This window comes from Eubalaena glacialis, chromosome 3 (genome assembly GCF_028564815.1).
Source record: "Eubalaena glacialis isolate mEubGla1 chromosome 3, mEubGla1.1.hap2.+ XY, whole genome shotgun sequence".
Taxonomy (NCBI): domain Eukaryota; kingdom Metazoa; phylum Chordata; class Mammalia; order Artiodactyla; family Balaenidae; genus Eubalaena; species Eubalaena glacialis.
This window is the reverse complement of record NC_083718.1, coordinates 21401861-21424870: the sequence shown is the minus strand read 5'-3', so window position 1 is coordinate 21424870 and position 23010 is coordinate 21401861. Positions and strand designations below refer to the sequence as shown.

At 38.0% G+C, this 23010-nt stretch overlaps 1 protein-coding gene across 3 annotated transcripts in view; it reads right to left on the bottom strand.

The window, feature by feature from the left end:
* Nucleotides 1-23010, bottom strand: part of MIA3 (MIA SH3 domain ER export factor 3) — a 78864-nt gene that overhangs the window by 13398 nt on the left and 42456 nt on the right. For 2 of the 3 annotated variants that reach the window (XM_061187313.1, XM_061187312.1), the window contains exons 7-16: nucleotides 8336-8467; nucleotides 5391-5412; nucleotides 4592-4680; nucleotides 4127-4204; nucleotides 3931-4041; nucleotides 2521-2592; nucleotides 2237-2341; nucleotides 1428-1550; nucleotides 1207-1318; nucleotides 17-72 (exon numbers count right to left, since the gene is read on the bottom strand). In XM_061187313.1, coding sequence (XP_061043296.1) covers nucleotides 17-72; nucleotides 1207-1318; nucleotides 1428-1550; nucleotides 2237-2341; nucleotides 2521-2592; nucleotides 3931-4041; nucleotides 4127-4204; nucleotides 4592-4680; nucleotides 5391-5412; nucleotides 8336-8467 — 900 coding nt within the window. Of the gene's footprint in view, nucleotides 1-16; nucleotides 73-1206; nucleotides 1319-1427; nucleotides 1551-2236; nucleotides 2342-2520; nucleotides 2593-3930; nucleotides 4042-4126; nucleotides 4205-4591; nucleotides 4681-5390; nucleotides 5413-8335; nucleotides 8468-9437; nucleotides 9686-23010 lie in introns of those variants that run through there. The other variant, XM_061187314.1, reaches the window with a different exon arrangement.

Genomic DNA, 23010 nt, shown 5'->3' with positions numbered 1-23010 from the left:
ATAAAAAGGATTATACCCGAGAAATGTCCATCATCTGCTTAATCTGCTTTTTCACCTTCTCACTCCGGTCACCTAAAAAACAAAAGGATTTCAGTGCTCTTTCCTTCCTTGCTGTTTAACTATATTTTCTTGATTTCCCCCAAACAATTATCATGTTCAAACAGTCAATGAAAGAACAAACGAACCAAAAGAACTGATTCAGCTATTTGACTTTTAAGAGATGTGCAAACTTAGGTTGAAAAAACGAATTCCCAGTTTGTACAATAAAAATATTATCCATGCTGTACTTGAGCAAGAAGGGATATGTGAAGTAAAGCTCTTTCTTCTCTCTCAGATCTACCAGCCCCCAGTCAAATATCTTATTTAGAAAGACTCATTCCTCTGCTCTCCCCTTGAATCTGCTACCAGGTGTAGTTTAAAACACCCACAATGTGACCAATATCCAACTTGGGATAGAGTGTCTTCAAACATTTCTCTCATCAGTAAACACTCTTTCCCTTTAGCCTCCACTCTAACTGCTTAGTTAGGTTTACGGCTCCAACCACTCGGTACTTTTGAAATTGGTTGTGGCCCTAACACCACAGAGCTACAGAAATGATAAGCATGAAGTTCAGAAAGAAGTTTCTCCTACTGAGGAGTGTTCAGTACACAGAGCTGGGAGACAGGACTGATGCTGCTCTGGCTCCAGTGCATGCCTACTGCTGTACCACAAGCCAGCAACCCACCTCTGCCCAACGCATACAGACCTGTATCGTCGTCCCTTGGTATCCACGAGAGACTGGCTCCAGGAACCCCTCCCCCGCCCCCCACAGGAAACCAAAATCTGTGGATGCTCAAGTCCCTTATATAAAATGGCACAGCATTTGCATATAACCTACACACATCTTCCCACATACTTCATCTCTAAGTTTCTTATAATACCTTATACAATGTAAATGTTACGTAAACAGCTGCTGGCGTGCAGCAAACTGAAGTTTTGCTTTTTTTGAACTATCTGGAATTTTTTTTCTCGAAATATTTTCAACCTGCAGTTGGGTGAATCCACGGATGTGAACCCACAGATTTGGAAGGTCAACTGTACAAATTCAGTGACAGGCGTCTACAGCTTTAACCCGAAAGAGGAAATTCAGACCGCTGAAAAAAGCATCAGTGTACTTAGAGACTAGAAGGCAAAAAGAGGTCCAACCTCCCTGAAACCAATCTTACCTCCCACTTCTCCATTTGCTAATTCATCTGATTCATTTCCTCCTTTATTTTGACCCTCAGATTCAGATTCACAATCTAACTGATTCAACTGTGTAATGCAATTAGTCAAAGCCTAGAAAAGAAGCAAAAGGATATTTATTAGAAAGAGCCTCTCAATTTCAATTACCCAGATTCATGAGAATTCATGAGAATTAAGCATGTATTCAGGAGAATGAACTCACATTAATATTATCATCTTTGTGAGTGAGAGCTACTTCCAAATCTTTCTGAGACTTCTCAAATGATCTGATTTGTTCACTGAGCTCAGCATGTGATTTACTCCAGTCTTTGATTTCTTGCTGCAACTGGAAAGTTAAAACACATGAATTTCTAAACGTTATGGCTTTTGCACTGGAGACAGCAAGACCACAAAAAATGAGCCAGGGAAGCAGGGAGCCATGCTTCTCCTTGGCTCGTCATTAGGGACTATACTATGGCCTTGGTTAAGGGAGAGGGGAGAGTGACTCCATCCCTCAGAACTGCAGTGAGAACCTAAGAGCTGTCAAGGACACTGATCTAGTGTACAGCATCCTTCAGAAAATTGCAGCCAGTTCAAATAATTCACTTCCAGTAGGAACAGAAGGGCACGTCTCACTGCCTACCAAGTCCAGACTCCAGATCAAGTAACCGTCCCTTGGTCAGAGAAACAGTAACTGCTCAAAGGAGGGTAATAAATACCTAATTCTTTGGTCTAAGAAGCAAGTCCATTGCCCTCTATTCAAGTTAATAATTGGCTGGTGCTGGATGAGACAAAGACTAAACATTCTGATAGCTGCAAGGAATTGTACAAAAGAACAGAAAACCTAGAACAGATGGAGAATGTACACACGCACTCAATTTGGGGAGTGCAGTTTAAACTCTGCATATCTAAAAATTGAATCCTGCATACATACTTCATTTCCTTAAAAACCATATCCAAGAAAAGATATTCAAGAGGTAATGATATTTGGTTTTCTAGTTTACATAATTTATGATGTTAACTTTCCGTTACCTGCTCTTTCTTCTTCTTAAGTCTAGCATTTTCTTCTTGAACCCGATGGCATTCAGACTTCACTTTCTCTTCACTAAGTTTAGCTTCATTAAGGGCAATTTGAACCTAATGCAAAACACTCCTATTAGTGCAATAATTCCAAAGAAAAACACAAAAAAAGTTACTTTCCCAATTAGACATACGGTTTTTGTCTTTTGCATTTTCTAGCACACAACAAATGTTTGCTCCTCAAAATACTAAGACATCATATTAATATATCTTGCAGGAATTGTAGAGAGCTTTACCTCTGAAAATTCTGAGGCATTCATTGAAATAACATCTTTTAACTTCTCTACAGATTTCTTGTTTTCTGATATCTGCCATGGGGAAAAAGAACACAAAAATGTATTAGAATTTCAGTAGAAACACTGGGATATATGATAAAAAGAAGAAACATTAACAAAACACATCCCAGAGCCATCCCCTAGATATCAGGTAAAAGCAGATGATCCAGTCTTGGCCTAGGAGAAAAGTCAACAATGTAAAGACATGAGGAAAGAAAATACTGAAGACATAAATATTTCATGCCATCCACAACTTTCCTAGTTATGAAATAATGTGGTACATGACGAGACAAAAAAGTCGAAGGAAAGAAAATGAAAAAACATTCAAGTAAACCAGTTCAAATCAATGATTTTTCCTAGTGGTAGAGAAAAAAATCCCAAGGTCACTTAAAAATTCTCTTGCTAAACTAAAAATGGCTGGACTTGAGGGGGAAGAGCCAAATCTCAGATACAGAATTCCAAAATTTATCAAGGGATGTGTCGAGGAGATGCAGCATGACTCCTCACTCTGTAACTGCGGGTTGGGCACAGTAACTTCCCTCCAAAGAGTACAATATGCAGGGGATGCAAAAAGGGTAACTTCGTAGCAGAGAGACCTGGCAAATACTACCTCAGCCAGGTGATCAAGCTTAACTGGGTGTGCAATATATGGGAACCCTCTCTACTATCTTTCCAACTTTTATGTAATCCAAAAACTGTTCTAGGGACTTCCCTGGTGGCGCAGTGGTTAAGAATCCGCCTGCCAATGCAGGGGACAAGGGTTCGAGCCCTGGTCCGGGAAGATCCTGCATGCTGCGGAGCAACTAAGCCCGTGCGCCACAACTACTGAAGCCTGCGCACCTAGAGCCCATGCTCCACAACAAGAGAAGCCACAGCACTGAGAAGCCCGCGCACCACAACGAAGGGTAGCCCCTGCTCGCCGCAGCTAGAGAAAGCCCGCACGCAGAAACGAAGACCCAACTCAGCCAAAGATAAATAAATTAATTAATTAAATAAATTTAAAAAAAAACTGTTATAGCATTTAAAGTTTATTTTTAGAAAAGAACCATGCAAAAACAAATCAAAATAAAGTACTAAGACCACTCAAAGGGGCAACTATTTCTTATTTGCTCTACATGTTTCAAAGGGCAGAGCCAAGCAATACGAAAATTACCCAGGGCTGAGGACAAAAATACTTCCGAGGCCTGTAAAATTAATAACTTGGGGTATTAACATTTAAAATTCCACGAAAATGCATAGAAGTAGGTTCAACTTCCCTGACTCCCAATATTATTCTAGTTAAAGCACGGGAAAATGCAGAGTTCATCTCACCCAACCTACAAAATAGTTCAAAAGACAATTTACGGTAACACTTAACAGCAAAACTCTCACCAAGTCCTGATTCTTCGCATTCTGTTCTCTCTCAGATTCTAACATAGCACGCAAACTTTTAGCTGTGTCACCCAGAATTTCATTAGTTTCTTCAAGATTCTTGATTTTATCCTACAAAAAAAGGTATTAATAATAATTACTCATTATTTTTCTTTTGTCTTTAGAATGTAATCTCAAAAAGAGAAGGGATTTTTACCTTAAATCTAATTGCTTCGTCAGAGAGAATCATGTTTTGTTTCTTGGTTTCTTGAACATGTTTCTTTGATTCCTTGATCTAAATAAAATAAAGCATTCAAAATTTAGAAACTAAATTATAGTGCTACCAAAACTTATCTCCAGGACTTCCCCGGTGGTTCAGTGGTTAAGACTCCGCACTTCCACTGCAGGGGGCACAGGTTCGATCCCTGGTCAGGGAAGAACCCACATGTCGGGCCATACAGCCAAAAGAAAAAAAAAAACTTATCTCCAAATAGGAGATCCCTCAGAGAAGAAAGCAGTACTTTACACATATGATGATTGCTTCACATTTGGATAGTTTGTAAGAGATAAAAAAAAATTTTTTAATATGATTTAAAAACACCATAACAACTGAACTGTAAGACAGGAGGAAATAATTCGAGCTGGAACCACAGGGGGAAAAAACTAAAAGAATAATTAATACCTTCTGCTCATAACTTGATAATTTTTGTACGAGCTCTGCATTTTCTTTCATGATATTCTTCAACTTCTCAGAAATTTGCTGTTCAGTGACTAAAAAGGGGGGGAAATCCATAAAATCATCAAAAATTGAATTACCCAATGCATTAGCAGCAAAGACATTGCTATCTGGCACTCTGAGGGAAATGAACTCAGCATAACTATTATGCCTTTAAAAAGCAAACTGTAGTTAACAGCATTAAGGGTGTAAAAATATTAAAATTTAAGAAAAACATAATAAGAACACTTACTTCAATGAGATTCCAATTTAAACTTATTTCAAAGACAGGAAATATAGTAAAATGTTTTAGCTCAATGTCTTTCCCCTTCATGAGCACCGCTCTTCTCAGAAAATGTGGTCATTTCAAATATATGCCATTTGTAAACAGAAACAGAAAATGCCAGCATATTGACATATCTCTATTCCTCAAATTATCCACTTAAATACATATTTACTGTACTAAACCATTAGCACAGGAACACTGTTCACAGGTAATAAATTGCACTAGTTCAACATTCAAAGTCAATCTGCCCAAGCCGAATCCTCTTCTCCCTGCTGCCACCTCAACTCCTATCTCATCTACTAGCATCATCATCTACTCTGTCATGTAAGCTAGCAACCTAGGATTAGTAAAATGTTCAGGAGTTAATAAGTCAATCAGAGATCAGAAGTCACCATATGTACTTTTAGCTTACACAAAACTCATATCAAATACCAATACTGAGGGAATAGTACAAATAACAAAATAAGCCTGAATATTTACCTTGATATACTCTATTCTTTACCTAAAAGAGAGAGAAATAAAATTAAACTTGATGTCAAGACATCTTATTAATAGAAATATTATAGTTCTTAACACAATAGTCAAATCATAACAGAATGAAAATTTAATAATGGTTTGGTTCAGCATAAGGATCCACAGGATTAAAAAATTAAAAAAGGCTAAAAAACATTTCAAATTTAATTGGTAGTGATACCTCATTAATAGTTTCTGATAGATAAAAGCACGAAAGTAAATACTTTATTTTTGCAACTAAAGATACATTCACAGGGACTTCCCTGGTGGTGCAGTGGTTAAGAATCCGCCTGCCAATGCAGGGGACACAGGTTTGATCCCTGCTCCGTGAAGATCTCACATGCCATGGAGCAGCTAAGCCCATGCGCCACAACTACTGAGCCTGCGCTCTAGAGCCCGCGAGCCACAACTACTGAACCTGCGTGCCACAACTACTGAACCTGCATGCCACAACTACTGAAGGCCGGGTGCCTAGAGCCTGTGCTCTGCAACAAGAGACGCCACCACAATGAGAAGCCCGCACACCGCAATCAAGAGTAGCCCCCGCTCACCACAACTAGAGAAAGCGCACGCACAGCAATGAAGACCCAATGCAGCCAAAAATAAATAAATAAATTAATTAAAAAAAAAAAGATACGTTCATGTATCTTTTCAATGAGCACCAATCTTATTAAATGAGCACTTAAGTTCCATAATGGAAAGGGATTATTATATATATGGAAGTTGCTAAGAGAGCAGATCTTAAAAGGGGGGAAAAGGGGAAAAAAGATCTTGTAACTATGTATTGGTGACAGATATTAATAACTAGACTTATTGGCAATCATTTTGCAATATATACAAATATCAAATTATTATTTGTACACCTGAAACTAATATAATGTTACTAGTCAATTATTTCTCAATTTAAAAAAAGTGAAAAGGAATAATGATTTCATATTAAATATACTAATGCTTCACTTATCCAAATCATTTATTTGACAACCCCAAATAGCCAGAATGAGATCCAGAAACAATGATAATTGAAAAAGACTCTGAGGAAACAAAATTAAGGGCATGATTGTTGTACTAAGATATGCCTCTTTCATCAGAAAACATCTTAGAATTCCTAATCAAAGTTGGCTATTGGGTGAATTTAGAAATCTAACAGACTGGAGCATCTGATTTTCCCAACCCCCTAAAAATAGCAGTCATAAATCTAAAAGGGAAAAGAAGACTGCTACAGGAAAATACACAAGCAATGAGAGAAATAACAGCTAACATCTTCTAAATCATCTCCTAAAGACAGCACCGAATTACAGGAGAATAAAATCCAAGCAGTACTCAATTTTTTAAAAAGTGTTACTAAATATCTTTGTAACCCAGAACTTATTTCCCTTGTCAAATGTCATAAATGGTGATGAGATGCTCAGATCAGTCCACAAATCATCCATGATCTCAGTAATATTAATATGATGCTGTTACAGGAAACTGCATTCAGAGTTCCAACACAGAAATAAATAACTATTTCTCTAATGTCACAGCCTTGATAATGAGGGAGTAAGCTTCCTTTATCCTCCTTTCACCCAAATCAACAGGCAAGGGAAAGCAGGAAGATGCAACAAGCAGGCAATGAGAGTAGGGACCAAGGTCCCAAATGTTGAGGCTGCAAGGCAGCAGTTAGGACATAAAGCCTACATAACCTTGTAAAAATCTAAGCCATGTCAGGGTTTTTGAGATGGGAGAATCACGAGTGGGAAGCAGAAAGTGTTTTCACCGTTTCCCCTTCTGTTCACCCTTTCTATTCTTTTTCCTTGTATCTGAGGAAAAGCCCCATGAGGTTTAAGAAGTCTTTACAAGAATCCAGGCAAAAGACCCTTCTTTCTAAGTGATTTTACAATCACTTGTGCAAGGAGAGAAAGCTTATTAACAATGATATGTCTGATAAAATTAAGAAATCAGAATATTCAAGTTTAGAATGGTACTCATCCAATGCTTTTGGCCATTTAATTGTTAAGCTTCAACTGAAACTGAAAGCTTTTCATCTGCAAAGCTCATTTACACAGAATGACTTCTTCAATTATGTTAGATGACCACGAAACAGAATCGTAAGCATGTATCTGTACGAGAATACGTATGTATATATATAAGCATGAAAGACAAATTATGCACAGAAAAAGACCCTAAGGAATAAAAATTGTAGTAGTGTATCTTTGGACACTATATAATATGTATTTCCAAATAAAAAGATGTTTTCTGAACACAACAGCACATGATCAAATTAGAAAAATCTGTGAAACAGATATATATAAGGGAAAGGACTGAAAATTTACCTCTTCTCCTGATATATATTTTTACCATTTGCAGCATTTTTTCTGTACGTATATATGCATTTATATAATACACAGTTTATCTACACTTTAAAGTCTTGGTTTCTGCTTTTTTCCACTTAACATTAAATTGTGAGCATTTTCTATGCCCCAATGTCTTTGGAATAAATAAATTTTAAGAGCTGCCTAATATCTCATTATATAGATGAACAATAATTTAATAATCCCCCCACGATGGATCATTTAGTTTCTGTGAAGTTTTCACTCTAATAAATACGGTTCCATTTTTAACACCCTGTACAAGATCTCTAATGTATGACTGGTTACTTCTTTAGAATAGACTACTAGATATGGTATTATACTATATAAAAGGACATGAACATTTTTAAGGCTTCTGATTTATAAACTGAAGTTTTCCCATTGAGATTATGCACATGTCGTCTTGTTCACCTATGTCTTTACCAACGAAGACTACACTGTGAGCTTGGATTATAAATATTAATTTGTGTTCAGCTTAGTAACTAAAAAAGAAACAAAAGGGCAAGTGATTATAAAACAGTCCTGTATTTATGAGTCTAAAAGTATATGTTAATTTTATTTACTCACAGCAAGGACAGTTCTCCAGAAGAAAATGGCAAGTGAAACAATTCCTAAGAAGGCAGTGGTGAGTACAGGCTTCCAGGGCAGTCCATAAAAATCAGGCCCAGGCTGAACATCATCAGGCAATGTAGCAACTAGCTGAAATAGAGATATTAGAAATTGTGGGAAACCTGAAAGAAATTTACAATAAAGCAGTCACAGAGAATCATCCGCAGAAATCTAATTCAAACTCCATTAGAAAGCTATCCCCTCAAAGTTCTTCAATAGTTTCCACTGCTTCAATAAAAAGAGGATACTGGCAGCTTCCTATTTCTTGTTTGGCTTGACGTATTCTTAAACATTATGAATCTCTCTTTACGTTGAGCATATATTTCCATTTTGCAATAAGCCCTACACATCATGTTGTCCAACACATGGCTCGAATCCCTCTGGATCATACTTTTCTCTTAGCTGGTTTTTATGACTGAAGAAGCCACATAAAACATAAAGTTGAAACATACTATAAAATCTTGTATGGCTGCAAATAAAACCGAAGTGATAACGAACAACACAAATAATCAGCTTTTCCTCTAAGATTTGAAATCTTAATTGTTTTCTACTCACAGACAGACAGACAAACGCAGAGAAACTTCAAACACTTCCTAATAACTAACTGGTTTAGATAGACTGCTCTGACTTTAACTGTCTTCTATAAACTCAATGTTTTCATTTCAAATGTCTCCTCAAAGACAGCGCATTAAACTCCTGTCTGCTTCTACACTGTTTTCACGGCCCTGTAGAAGTTAACTATCATATTGGCCCCATCCCTCAAAGGTGCGGAGGATAACGTGAAAAGCAGCCGTAGGGACGTGATGCTCGCTTGTTTTGATCACGACTGTGTACCAGAAAGTAACACAGTGCCTGGCACATCATAAGTACTCAATTAAAAAATGAACACGCGACAAAACCTTCTCAAATACACTCCCACCATCTCCTTAAACAGCACCGAAACGTCCTGCCCGCCTCGGGCCTCACACACACTATTTCCGCTTCGCCCCGGCAGTCAGTGTACCCGTCCGCTCAGAACTCGTCCACCCTCCTGCCAGAGCTGGGGGCGGGGGCCCGTCACCTCCAGAAGCCTGCCGATGAGGGCTGCGTAGAGCACCGACAGGGGTCCCAGAAGCTCCGGGTCTCCCGGGGAAGAGGTGACATAAGGCACAGTGGCAGGAACTGAGTCCATCGTGACGGGACAGCGGAGCGGAGGCGACGCTTCCCCGCGGGATGGCACCGGACCCCCTGTCTGTCACCGTTTCCTCCTTCGGAAAGGACCCGGCTCAGGGGGCGGAACCTGGGACTGAACTTCGCCTGCCCCGGCCGCTTGCACTTTCGCCCTACTCCTCCTGTAAAACACGTCATCAGACACGGCCCCGGGCGGAAGTACACGAGTCTACGGAGGCCGGGCCCGCCGTAGGCGGGGCCGTAGCGGAAGAAACCAACGGTCGAGCGGGGCGGGGGAGCAGAGCGAAGAGACCTCCGCGGAAGAAACCAAGTAACGAGGCGAAGATGAAGGGGCTCACCTGCGGCAGGAACTGGGAGAGAAAGCGCTGTTCCATGGGCCCGGGAGCTTCGAGAAAGAGGAGAGTGGGCGGGGGCTGGGGGAAAGGAGAAAGGCCGGCCACTTAACTCCTGCCCAGAGCTGGATCCTTTTGTCACCAGGTGCTGAGACGCCGGGCACCTGCCCTAAAATGCCCAGACAAGAGATAAGCCGCTCCCGCTCCCTCTGATGGACCACCCCCTGCCTCGGCCGCCGTCTCCGGGGCCAGGTTCCTTCCCGGCCCGCTCCAGTCCTGCTTGCTTTTGCCCTTCCTGGACTCCAAATGTCCACACTGTCCCACATTCGTGCCGATGCCCCTTTAAAAAGTGTAATTCTAGGGAATCTTGTCATTACCACACCTATGCCAATGAGGTCAGTTCTGGGTCCCACATTTTAGGGTTATAGGACTTGTGGAAAAGGGCAAGGAAGAGTCTGGAAATTGCGTTCTGAAAGTGGAAGAAACTAAGGCTATTTAAACCTGGAGGGAAAAACGATGTTTGCAGATCTTTAAAGGTATGTCTATGAGTTGAATATAAAGCCAATTCATTAGAACAATCAAGCAGGAAAAGCCTGAAAAAGAAGGGCATGGCATGGGTGGAAGGTAGGCAGGCGGTTGAAGCAGGCTCTGTAATTAAAACAGTCTGGTACTGGCCCCATAATACAGACAGACAGACCATGGAATGGAACAGAACAGAAAATCTAGAAATAGGCCCAACTGCGTTGGCAACTCAGCATACAGTAAGAGTAAGTTGGGGGGAAAATAGACTTTTTAATAAGGTGGTGTTGGCCTAACTGGATAACCAAATGGAAAATAATAAAAATTCGATCTTTTTCTCACTATTCACAAGAATACATTCCAAATGGGTCAGAAACCTGAATGTAAAAAATGAGAACAACTACTACAAAAAAGATATGGATGTATTATGAGTGAGCAAAACCTTCCTAATTAGGTCTCAAAATCCAAGGCAAAAGATTTGTAACCTTGATTACTTGGAGAAAAAAAAAAAAGTGTCCAGCCCGTGGACACAAAAATACAAAATAAGCAAAGCCTGACAATGAAAACCTGTGGAAAAAATATTTGTAACATATTACAAGGGGTTAATATTCCTAAAATATAAAGAACTTTACAAATAGAGAAAATGGCCAGCAAACCTATAGTAAAATGAGCTGAAAAAATGAATAATAGATAGTCCTCAGGAAAAGAAGTAGGAATAGCTCACAAACAGGGAACCATGCTCTGTCTCACTCATAATGAAAGAAATACAAATTAAACCCACACTGAGATACCATTTCTCACTTATATTGGCAAGATCCAAATATTTGACAACATATTCTCTTAGTGAGAGAATGCAGAGGAAATGGGTACTCTTATGCATTGCTGATCATTATACAAAATGATAACAACCCCTATGAACAGTAATCTGGCAACGTCTCCCAAAATTACCTGTGTAACTACCTACTGATGCAACAATCCAACTTCTAAAGTTCTATCTCAAAGATACTAGAAATATAACAACAAATGCTGGAAAGATATATGCACAAAACCATGTTATTCCAGCATTATTTATAATAACAAAAGACTGGAAATAACCAAACTGTCCATTGACAGAAGAGTTGTTGAATACACTACAGTATACAGTTGACCACTGAATGACACAGAGGTTAGGGGTACGAACCCACTGAGTAGTCAAAAATCCCCAAACAATTTATAGTCAGTGGGCCCTCCTTATGCGAGTTTCCTTGGTATCCTTCTGCATCTGAGGATTCAACCAACTGCAGACTGTGTAATACTGTAGTATGCATTTAGTGAAAACAATCCGCGTATAATTAGGGATCCAAACAATTCAAACTCGTATTGTTCAAGAGTCAACTGTACTACGAAACTGGAAAAAAGAAATCAAATAATTCTATCTACTGCTAGGGTATGATGTCTAGGATATACATATCTTTTTAAAAGGGGGTGGAGAAAAGTACATTTTTATCTAAAAAAATAAAAGGAGAAATTATTTTTTTTTACAGCTTTGAGGTAAAACTGACATGCAGTAAACTGCACATATTTAAAGTGCACATCTGGATAAGATGAGTGCATCTGTGAACCCATCATCCCATTCAAGATAATGAACATATCCTTCACCTCCAAAGGTCTCATCTCCTTGGTAACCCTACCTCCCACCACTTGTCACAGAATTTCTGTCCTAATGGATTAGTCTGCATTTCCTGAAGTTTTATATATATGGAATAATTCACTATGTATTCTATTTTCTCTGGCTTCTCTCACTCAGTATAAATTGAGATTCATCCATGTTGCTGCATATATCAATAGGTCATTAGTTTTTACTGCTGAGTAGTGTTTCATTGTAGGGATAAACCACAATTTATTTACTTACTCACCTGCTGATAGACATTTGGGTTTTTTCCAGTTTTTGACTTTTACAAATTGAGCTGCAATGAAGATTGACATACAAGGCCTTCTATGGATGTATAACTTATTTTTCTTTGGGGTAAATGCTTAGCAGAGGGATGGCTGGATCATCTGACAGGCATATGTCCACCTTTTTAAGAAACTGACAAAATGTTTTCCAAGGTGGTTGTACCATTTTAATATCCCCACCAGCAGTGTATATTTCCAGTTCCTCCACATCCTCTCCAACACTTGGTCTTTTTAATTTTAGTCATTCTATTGTGTGCAGTGATAACTCAGGGTGCTTTAAATTTGCATTTCCCTCATAATTGATGATGTTGAGCTTTTTTTTTTTTTTACTGTGCTTATTTGCTGTCCACATCACATATCTTCTTTGGTGCTGTTATTTTACTGGGTTATCAGTTTTCTTATTAATGAGTTTTGAGAGTTCTTTATATATTTGGGATATAAGTCCTTTATGAGATACATGCTTTGCAATGATTCCTTCCTAGTCTGTGGCTTGATATGATTAAGTTTAAGCCTAGCATCTTTTTTTTTTTTTCTATTTGTCCCATCTGTTCTTTGTTCCCTTTTTCCCTGATTCTGCCTTCTTTTGAATCAAGCCTTTTAATGATTCTATTTTATCTCCTCTGTTGGTTTATTAGCTATAACTCCTTGTTTTGTTATTCTAGTGGTTACTTCAGAGTTTATACTATACATCTTTAACTTATCAGTCTACCTTCAAGTGATACTATACTACTTCATATATGCAATAAGAATTTTACAAGAGTTATTACCACTTCTCCCTCTCCTGACCTTTAAACTATTGTTGTCATACGTTTTATTTTTACATATTTTCTAAACCCCATACATAGTACATTAATAATATTTTTCTCTAAACAGTAAATTAACTTTTAAAGATATTTAAATAATGAGATAATGGTTTTCTATATTTACCCATATGGCTACCATTTCTGCATTCTTCACTCCTTTGTGTAGCTCCATTATTTCCATCTGTTGTCATTTTCCTTATGCCTAAAGGTCTTCCTTTAACATTTCTTATGGTGCAGATGTGCTGGTGAATTCTTTCAGCTCTTGTATGTTGGAAAAAAAAATCTTCATTTAATCTTTGTTTTTGAAAATTATTTTGCTGGGTATGATATTGGAGATTAACAATATTGCTCTTGAAGTATATATATATTTTTTAATTACTTAATTAATTAATTTTTTGGCTGTGTTGGGTCTTTGTTGCTGTGCGTGGGCTTTCTCCAGTTGTGGCGAGCAGGGGCTACTCTTTGTTGCCGTGCGCAGGCTTCTCATTGCGGTGGTTTCTCTTTGTTGCGGAGCACAGGCTCTAGGCACGCGGGCTCAGTAGTTGTGGCTCGCGGGCTCTAGAGCGCAGGCTCAGTAGTTGTGGCTCGCGGGCTCTAGAGTGCAGGCTCAGTAGTTGTGGCACACGGGCTTAGTTGCTCCGCGGCGTGTGGGATCTTCCCGGACCAGGGCTTGAACCCGTGTCCCCTGAATTGGCAGGCGGATTCTTAACCACTGCACCACCAGGGCAGTCCTTGAAGTATATTAAAAGATATTATTCTACTGTATTTTCCCATTCCTTTTTTCCAAAAAGAAACCTGAAGTCAACCTTATCTTACTTCCTAAAATCTCTTTTCTCTAGCTGCTTTTAAGATTGCTCTTTATCACTTATTTTGATCAACTTGATTATGATATGTCTTGGTGTAGTTTTCCTCATGCTTCTTATACTTGGGTTTCACTGAACTTCTTAGATCTGTGGGTCTATAGTTTTCATAAATTTTGGAAAATTTTCACCCATTATTTCTTCAAATAATTTTCTGGACACCTCTTCTATCCTTTCCTGCAGGGATTCCAGTTATACATTTATTACAGTGCTTGAAAGTGTCCCCACAGCTCACTGATGACCTGTTCATTTTTCTTGAGTCTTTTTTCTACTGTATGTTTCACTTTGGATAGCTTCTATTACTATATCCTCAAGTTCACTAATCTTTTCATCTACAATGTTTAGTCTAGTATTAATCCCACCCAGTATATTTATCACCTCAGGCATTTCATCTTTAGAAGTTTGATTTGGGTCTTTTTTTAAAAAAAAATCTTTCATGTCTCTACTTAAATGGTAATAATAACTGTTTAATATCCTTGCCTAATTCTAACATCTCTGGCAGTTCTTGGTTGGTTTTGATTAGCTGATTTTTCTCCTCATAATGAGTCATCTTTTCTCGCCTCTTCGCATGCCTGGTAATCTTTGACTGGATGCTATACATTATGAATAAATGTGATGGTGAATTTTTTATGTCAGTTTGGCTGATCATGGGGTACCCAGATTAAATGTCATTTTGGGATATGTCTGTGTGTGTTTCCAGATGAGATTAGCATTTGAATTGATGGAATCAGTAAAGTACATTGTCCTCTCCAGTGTGGGCATCATCCAATCCACTGAGGGCCTGAATAGAAAAAAATGCAGAAGAAGGAATTTGTCCCTTCTTCCCTGATTTCTTGAGCTGGAACATCAGTCTTCTATTCTTGGTGCTCCTGGTTCTCAGGCCCTCACACCTAGACTAGAATCTCATCATCAGCTCCCCAGGCCGTTGGACTTTGGACTGATTACAACACCAGCTCTGTGGGGTCTCCAGCTTGCAGACTGCATACTGTGGGACTTCTCAGCCTCCACCTCTGTGTAAGTCAATTCCTTGTAATAAATCTCTTCTTATATGTATATCCTCTTGGCTCTGTTTCTCTAGAGAACCCTAACTAATACAACAGATATTCTTAAGCTTTGTCCTGGGATGCAGGTAAATTACTGGGAAACAATTTGATTCTTTTGGGTCTTGCTTTTAAGATTTGTTATGTAAGACATGAGCAACATTTAGTCTGAGGCAAGACCCTTCTGAAACTCTACCCAATTCCCCTAGAATTAGGAGGTACTGTTCCTGGCCCTGTGTCAGCAACTGTTCCCTCTACTCACTGATGTGTTTCTCTGACCTTGAATAGTCTTGTCACACTCATGTGCTGATCAATACTCTGATGAATACTCAAAGGGGACCTCTCAAAGATCCCTAGGGTTCTCCCTCTGTGTAGTGCTCTCCTTTTGGTACTCCGCGCTGTGAATTCTAGCTGCTTTGCTTTCCCTGGACTTTCAGCTCCATCCCCTTAACTCAGGGTTCCTCCTTTCTGTGCCACAGGCTGGGAGCTTTCTCAAGGCAATGAAATGTAACAATTGTAGCCCTCATGGCATCTGTTCCCTATCTTTCGGGAATTACTGTCCTTTGTTACCTGATGACTTGAAAACTGTTGTTTCATGTATTTTGTCTGATTTTTTCTTTTTAGCTGTTTCAGTTAGGAGGGTAAAGCTGGTACCTAAAAATCTATCTTGGCCAGATGCAGAAATCATTTGCTTATTTTTTAATGGTAGGGTAGATAATGAAATTAATTTTTAAAATACCTATAGAGGAGGGTATCAACAGGTTGGATGAAACTAGGACAAAAGTTAGACTTCTCTGAATAGACCTTGTTTTACAAATTGACTTGGGCTCTTGTAAATGTTAGATAATTATAAAATAAAAAAATCTTAAAAAACAATCCCTAAAAATTGAAAGCAAATATGAAACAATTAACCTAACTGTGTATCAAGCTGGTGGCAGAACAACATTAAGGAATTATTTCAGGCATACCCTAGTGGGATATAGGTTAAAGACAAAAAGAATTGCAAAACATCCTTGCAGTATTTTCAATAATGTATCGCTGGTGGCAGTGTTGATATTGGTATTTTTAATACTGTTAATGTGAATATTGTAAAATAAGGTAAATAATTATGTTGATGTCAGTAAAAACTGAGATTTCCAACACTGGAGAAAGGAAATACAATGTCAGATAGATGTGGTTAGCTTAAATTCCACTAGCATCCTTAATTCTGATTGGGAGCATCCACGTGGCATCATGATGAATATTCACATAAGAAAATCCCCACATATTTCCTAGCTTTGTCCTCTAAAAAAGGCCTAGACCTGATGGCCAACTCAAAAGCAATAAGCAATCTTAGTACCCAGAATGTTGCCTCTAAATACCATTTCCCACTAAAAGGAACCAGGGCTCTTTAGAGAAATAGCTCCTTCGAGATCTGGGCAGAAAATGTACAAAATGAGCTTGGAACATCTAGTTACACTAGAAAGCAAGGAAGGTATCAGTGACCATGAGGTGGTGTCAAAAGGGCCCAGGAGCCAAGCTGAAGAGGCTCCCACTGACCAACAATGGGAGAAATTGAGCACTGATAAGAATAATAACTACAGCGGATTGTAACACACTAAATATTTTCAAATTCATGACATCATAATGATTCTTAAAAAAGAATTAGAAGAGACACACACACAAAAGCCTCTGGGAATCTCTGGATAATGCTGGGAAGACAACTCATTATTTTGAAAACTATTTAAACAGAAAGAATCAAATATTTATACTGCCTTAACTATACACACCAAATCTCAGTGTAAAGCATAGTTGATTGTAAATTTCTCTTTGTAGAAGTATCCCAGCCTTTACATGAAGTAGGAATAATATAGTCAATTACGATTCTGCAGCCTATGATACAGATTTAGTCAATGTCACCAATGACTAGTAACATCAAAAAAAGAGGGAAATCTAGACATTAGCTGCCTCCTGATAGAAGTATACATCTTCTATTACGTATTCTTGCCAAACAAAATTGAAACTGAATCTGACTACCAATCTGACCAACCAATTCCCAAGAAATATAAAGAACAAGAGAAAATGTTCAATTGTACTAGAGGAATGCAGTTAGCAAAATCCACACTATGATACCCCCTAGCAGCCAAACCTGTTTCTTCAATGAATACATTGCAACAAACAAAAAAGAGACATCTATAGACAGAGTAACTAATCTGATACTTGCCCTCCCACTGAAAATAACTAGAAAACTGGACAAAATATATGAAAAAAAAATAGTTTTTCAGAAACAGAACAATAGGCAGCACACAATTGTGACTCCTGAGAGAAGGGAAACAAATGAGGTGAGCCCTGTGATCACCCAGCTTTCTACCTAGAGGCACTTTCTAGACCTCAGTACAGGCAGGGAGAACCAAAGCAGAGTACACCAGTCTCACTAGGAGGCAGAGACGAGAGCTCAGGGAGACTGAGGTGCCTGAAATATGCAGGGAAAGTTACCAGAAAGATGAGAACTACAAAGAAAGAGTTCCAGAAATCTACAAGGATGACTCCTTCAGTCTTGGGCTGAACTCAAAGCAGCACCTGTGTAAGCAAGATTCCTTGAGGATCAGCAAAGAACAATTACAGGCAAAAAGAACAACTATAAGGAGGCTGGAAGCTGAACAATTCCCAGTTAACACAGGGCTGGGAGACATTTGTATTTCAGCTAGTCAGCATGAATTAATGTTAATGAATGCCCAAGGCATTTAGTACATTACAGAAGAATAACATCATCATAGTAGGGAAACACTAGCCCTGGAATAAAGACTATACATATAATACACCTCCTAACAGATCTTAAAAATAAGACTAGAAAGGATCAAGCTGATCATCAAGTAACTTAACAGCTTAGCAAAACAAACTTCAATACTTTTTAAAGGAAGCCAGCAAAACCCAGGCACCCGAGAACATTCACATTCACAGTGCCTAGCATCCAAAAAACAAAAACAAACAAACCAAAAAAAAAAAAACTTTAGACATGGAAAAAAGCAGGAAAATGTATCCCATAACTAAGAGATAAGTAAAAACAGACCAAGAAATTGCAAGAGATGACAGAATATTAGCTTTAAAGAGCTTTAAAAGAATCATAAAATATATTTAAGAATTTTTTAAAAAATGACCATACTAAGGAGAGAAATGGAAGATATAAAATAGGACTAAGTGGAACTTTTAGAGCTAAAAAAATATCAGGAATAAAAAATTCACTTGATGGGCTTAACAACAGATTAGATTCCACAAAAGAAAAGATCAATGAACTTGAAGACAGCAACAGGAAGTACTTAAACTGAAGCAAAGACATAAAAGGGCTAAAAAAAACAACAAAAAAGAACAGAGCCTCAGTGACCTGTGGAACTACATAAAGTGAGCTAACATATGTATAGTTAGCGTCCTAGAAGGAGAGGCAAGAGAAAGGGGACACAAAAATTTTTTGAACAAATAATGTGAAAACTCATAGAACTGTACACAGAAAGGGTGAATTTTACAAGATGTAAATTATGCTTTAATTAATCTGACTTTTTAAAGAGGTGTGTTTATTCACAGATGACATGATCATCTACACAGAGAAGCCTATGAAATCTACAACTCCCTCTAGAAATAATAGATAATTTAGTAAATAAGTACTAAGATAATAAGTAAATAATAAGTAAATTTAGTACGGTACAAGGTCAACATACAAAAGTCAACTATATTTCTACACATCAGCAAAATAAGTAAACAAAACGTAAAAAAGATACCATTTACAACATCAAAAACCATGAAATACATGGCATACATAAACAAAATACAGATGAAATTTGTACAGTGAAAACTACAAATCATTGTTTAGAGAAATTGAAGATCTAAATGAATATAGAGATGAACTTAATTAGAAGCCTTAATATTTGTTGATATCAGTTCTTCCCAAACTCATCTATAGATTCAATATAATAACAATCAAACTCTCAGCAAGCTTTTTTGTAGAAACTGATAAGTTGATTCTAAAATGTACATGGAAATGCGGTAGCCAAAACAATTTTGCAAAAGAACTACCTGACTGCAAGACCTATTATAAAGCTGTAGTAATTAAAAGCGTGTGGTATTGTCTTAGGACAGAAATAGAGATCAGTGGAACAGAATAAAGTCCAGCAAGAGACATGCATATATGGTCAACTGATTTCACCTCAAGGTGCCAAGTAATTTGAAGGGGAAAGAAATGGTATGGGAGCAAATGGATACCCATTTGGGGGGGAAAAAATGAAACCTGACCTTTACCTCACATCATTCACAAAAATTAACTCAAAATGGAACATAGACTTAATCATGAAAGGAATAACTATAAAACTTGTAGAAGAAAACATGAGAAAATATTCACGTCGTTGGAAATGCCCAAGATTCCTTAGGCAGGAAATAAAAAGCACTTTACATAAAAGTAAACATTAATAAAATGGTGCTCATCAAAGTTAAAAATTTGCTCTCTAAAAGGCAATGTTAAGAGATTGAAAGGCCAAGCCAGAGTCTGGAAGAAATTATTTGCAATATGTACTGACAAAGGAGTTGTATCTAAACTATATGAATATAAAGAACTCTTAGACCTTAATATTTAGAAAGAAAAAACCCCAGTTTAAAGGAGGGCAACAAAATAATGCCATTTGCCACAATATGAATGAACCTAGAGATTGTCATACTGAATGAAGTAAGTCATTCAGAGATATATGATATCACTTATATGTGGAATCTAAAAAAAGGGTACAAATGAACTTATCTAAAAATAGAGTTAAAGATGTAGAAAACAAACTTATGGTTACCAGGGGGTAAGAAGGGGGGAGGGATAAATTGGAAGACTGGGATTGACATATACACACTGCTATATATAAAATAGATAACTAATAAGGACCTACTGTATAGCACAGGGAACACTACACAATACTCTGTAATGGCCTATATGGGAAAAGAATCTAAAAAAGAGTGGATATATGTATATGTATAACTGATTCACTTTGCTGTACACCTGAAACTAACACAACATTGTAAATCAACTGTACTCCAATAAAAATTAAATTGAAAAAAAAACATAAATAAATAAATAAAGAGGGGCAAAAGATTTGAAGAGCTATTTCACACATAAACCCACAAAAAAGTATGGCTACATGAAAAAGCGCTCAACATCATAAAGCATCAGGAAATACAATTAAAACCTCAAAGACATGCCCACTAGAATGTCTACAATTTAAGACTGATAATACCAGGTGTTAGCAAATATGTGACCAACTGGAAGTTTTAGAAATTGTTAGTGGAAGTATAAAATGGTACAGTCATCCTTGAGAACAGTTTGGCGGTTTCTAAGATAAAATAAACTTACCATGTGACTGGGCAATTTCAATCCTAACTATAAATCCATTTATAATTGTAATTCTACAACAGGAAAAGCTAATCTATATGAGAAAAAGTTTTGTCAGTGGTTGCCTGGAGCAGGTAGTTCGGGGGATATATTGGGAAGGCACGCAAGGGAACTTTTTCAAACGAAGGAAATGTTCCGTATTTGCTTATGGTTGTTTTTACACGGGTGTATACATTTGTTAAAACTCACTGAGCCATATTCCTAAAATGGGTACACTTTGTTATATGTAATATATATCTGATTAAAGTTGATTTAGGGCATATATCAACCCCTTATAACTTTTGGACTTCAACAAGATCCCAAATTAAGTAAGAACAATTTTAAAAGGAGGGGAGGGGATTTTGAAATGTGTCAAATAATGGGTGATATTAAGGAATTACCGTTAAGCCGAGTGATGGGCCCGTGATTTCATTTTACTCTTCTCTCTCTTTACTATTACTATTTTGAAATTTTTCCATGCTAAAACACTAAAAAAAACCCACAAATTAAAGCAATAACTTCAAATATTTAAAAGATTACTATATAGAAAAGGAATTAGATTCTAAGAGAAAAAAAATCATATGGAGGAAAATTTGGAGTCAATATAAGAATGAACTAGCCAACAGAGCAATGTGTAGCCTTATAAGGTAGGTTGATCACACTAGGAATTTTTGATGCCCAGACCTCGTAACTACTAGTCAGGGCTGTAGTAGAGGAAATTACTGCAGTTAGTGAGAAGTTGGACTAATTGTTCTCTCAGATCTCTCCAGGCCCTGAGATTCCATTAACTATTGATCTATGCATCTGACTTCTGGTGCAGTTTTTCCAAACAAGTCAGCACCCCATTATTCCCCAGCTCTATCAAATAATTATCTACTTATTTGATACTTCACGAAAGTGATTTCATGTTTTCCATTTTTCCAATTTTCATATAGATTTGATACACCCCTTTTTAAGCCTTTCAGAAATCAGAATGATGCTTCATACCTCTTAAACTCTTTTATTCCTAGCACAATACTCTGTACATACTGGGCCATCAAAATACTTTCTTGACAATACCTTTCAAATCATTGTTAGTTTGTAACATGCGCCCTTTTCTCTTGCTATTCATGTCTGTGTCTTCTCCCACCATCCCTCAAGCAGAGACTGTATCCTCTACCACATCTGTGTCCCCCAGCCCAGGACTAGAACAGGGCTCTGTGCATATCCACAAATAAAATGAATGAAGAATTCCTCCCACATTTGGAGGCTGTTAAATTTTAACATGATGATTCATGCTGATAGCCAAATTTGAATTCTAAGATGATGATGATTCATGCTGATAGCCAAATTTGAATTCTAAGACTGCCTTAATCACTGAAAATTTCATTATTCTAACTGCACAAGTCATGCACACCATCACCGGGGTGGCTGCCACTACCACAACCATGGAGAAAACTGAAAAATGGTTTGGTTTTCCTCCATCTTTCCCATCCTGGTGGCCTTTCTCCTGAATTCCCCAGGTATTCAATGTCTTTACACTGCACTCTGACCATCCAAATGAGAAGTAGGCAGGGGATGAGATCCTATAAAATGCCAGGCACTAAACGAGACACTTGACATTATCAATTCATTTAATTCTTACAACAACTGGAGTAGGCATTACCTGCATTTTAAAGATGAGGAAGCTGAGGGTCAAACTTAGTAATTTGCCCAGGCTTCTAAATGATAAACATGGGATTTGAAACCAGACCATCCTCACTGCATTTGAAATAACAAAAAATAACCCCTTTTCCTACAAAAGTCTTGAAATAACAGAACCTAAAGGAAAAATATTTTTGTTGGAGACAATACTTTCTCTATAGCTCCAAGGGCAACTTTGTCTCCAAATTCGGAAAGCTTGCTCATTCCCATATTTACCAAGAAGAACGTCGAATTTCAACAAATACCACAAGGGGGCGCTAAGTCCTAAAAAGCTTAAGCTTCTGGACAGATTAAATGTCTCATTTGGATCAGGACTCAGACAGATAAATCTGAAAAAATATTCTGCCATAAGTGACTCTAAGAAGAAATATGACCATACTTCTTTCCTCCTTAAAACCTTCAAAGGATCCCCATCCCTAACATCACTTATCATGACACACAACTTCCTTTATGTGTGCCCATCTCCCTCCAAAAGACCATGACCCTCTAACTCTATACTTGGATAACACGGACTAACGCTTCCCTGGCTTCCCCAAGTAACCTTTTCTTCATGTCCCAACTCTTCAAACATGCCTTCTTCCGTGTGACTGCATCTCCCCCAGTCCTATTCAACAACAAACTACACATCAAACTCACACGGGTCCTTCAACCCTGCTCAAAACATGTCTCGGCTAACTTCTGACCTTCTCTGACCATCCTCCCACCTCAGTGAATTAATTTATTCAACATATTATTCCACCATCCGGTAAATACTTCTCTTCCTTCCCATATCATATAGTGTTTCAAGTCCTTATCTCCCTGCTAGACTGAAAGGTCCTTGAGGGAAGAACCGCATTTTACAGGTGTGCACACGTCTAGTGCTGGCAGGCAGCACATCCTTCTCAAGTGCTGAACTGAGCTAAGAACCCACCAACCAA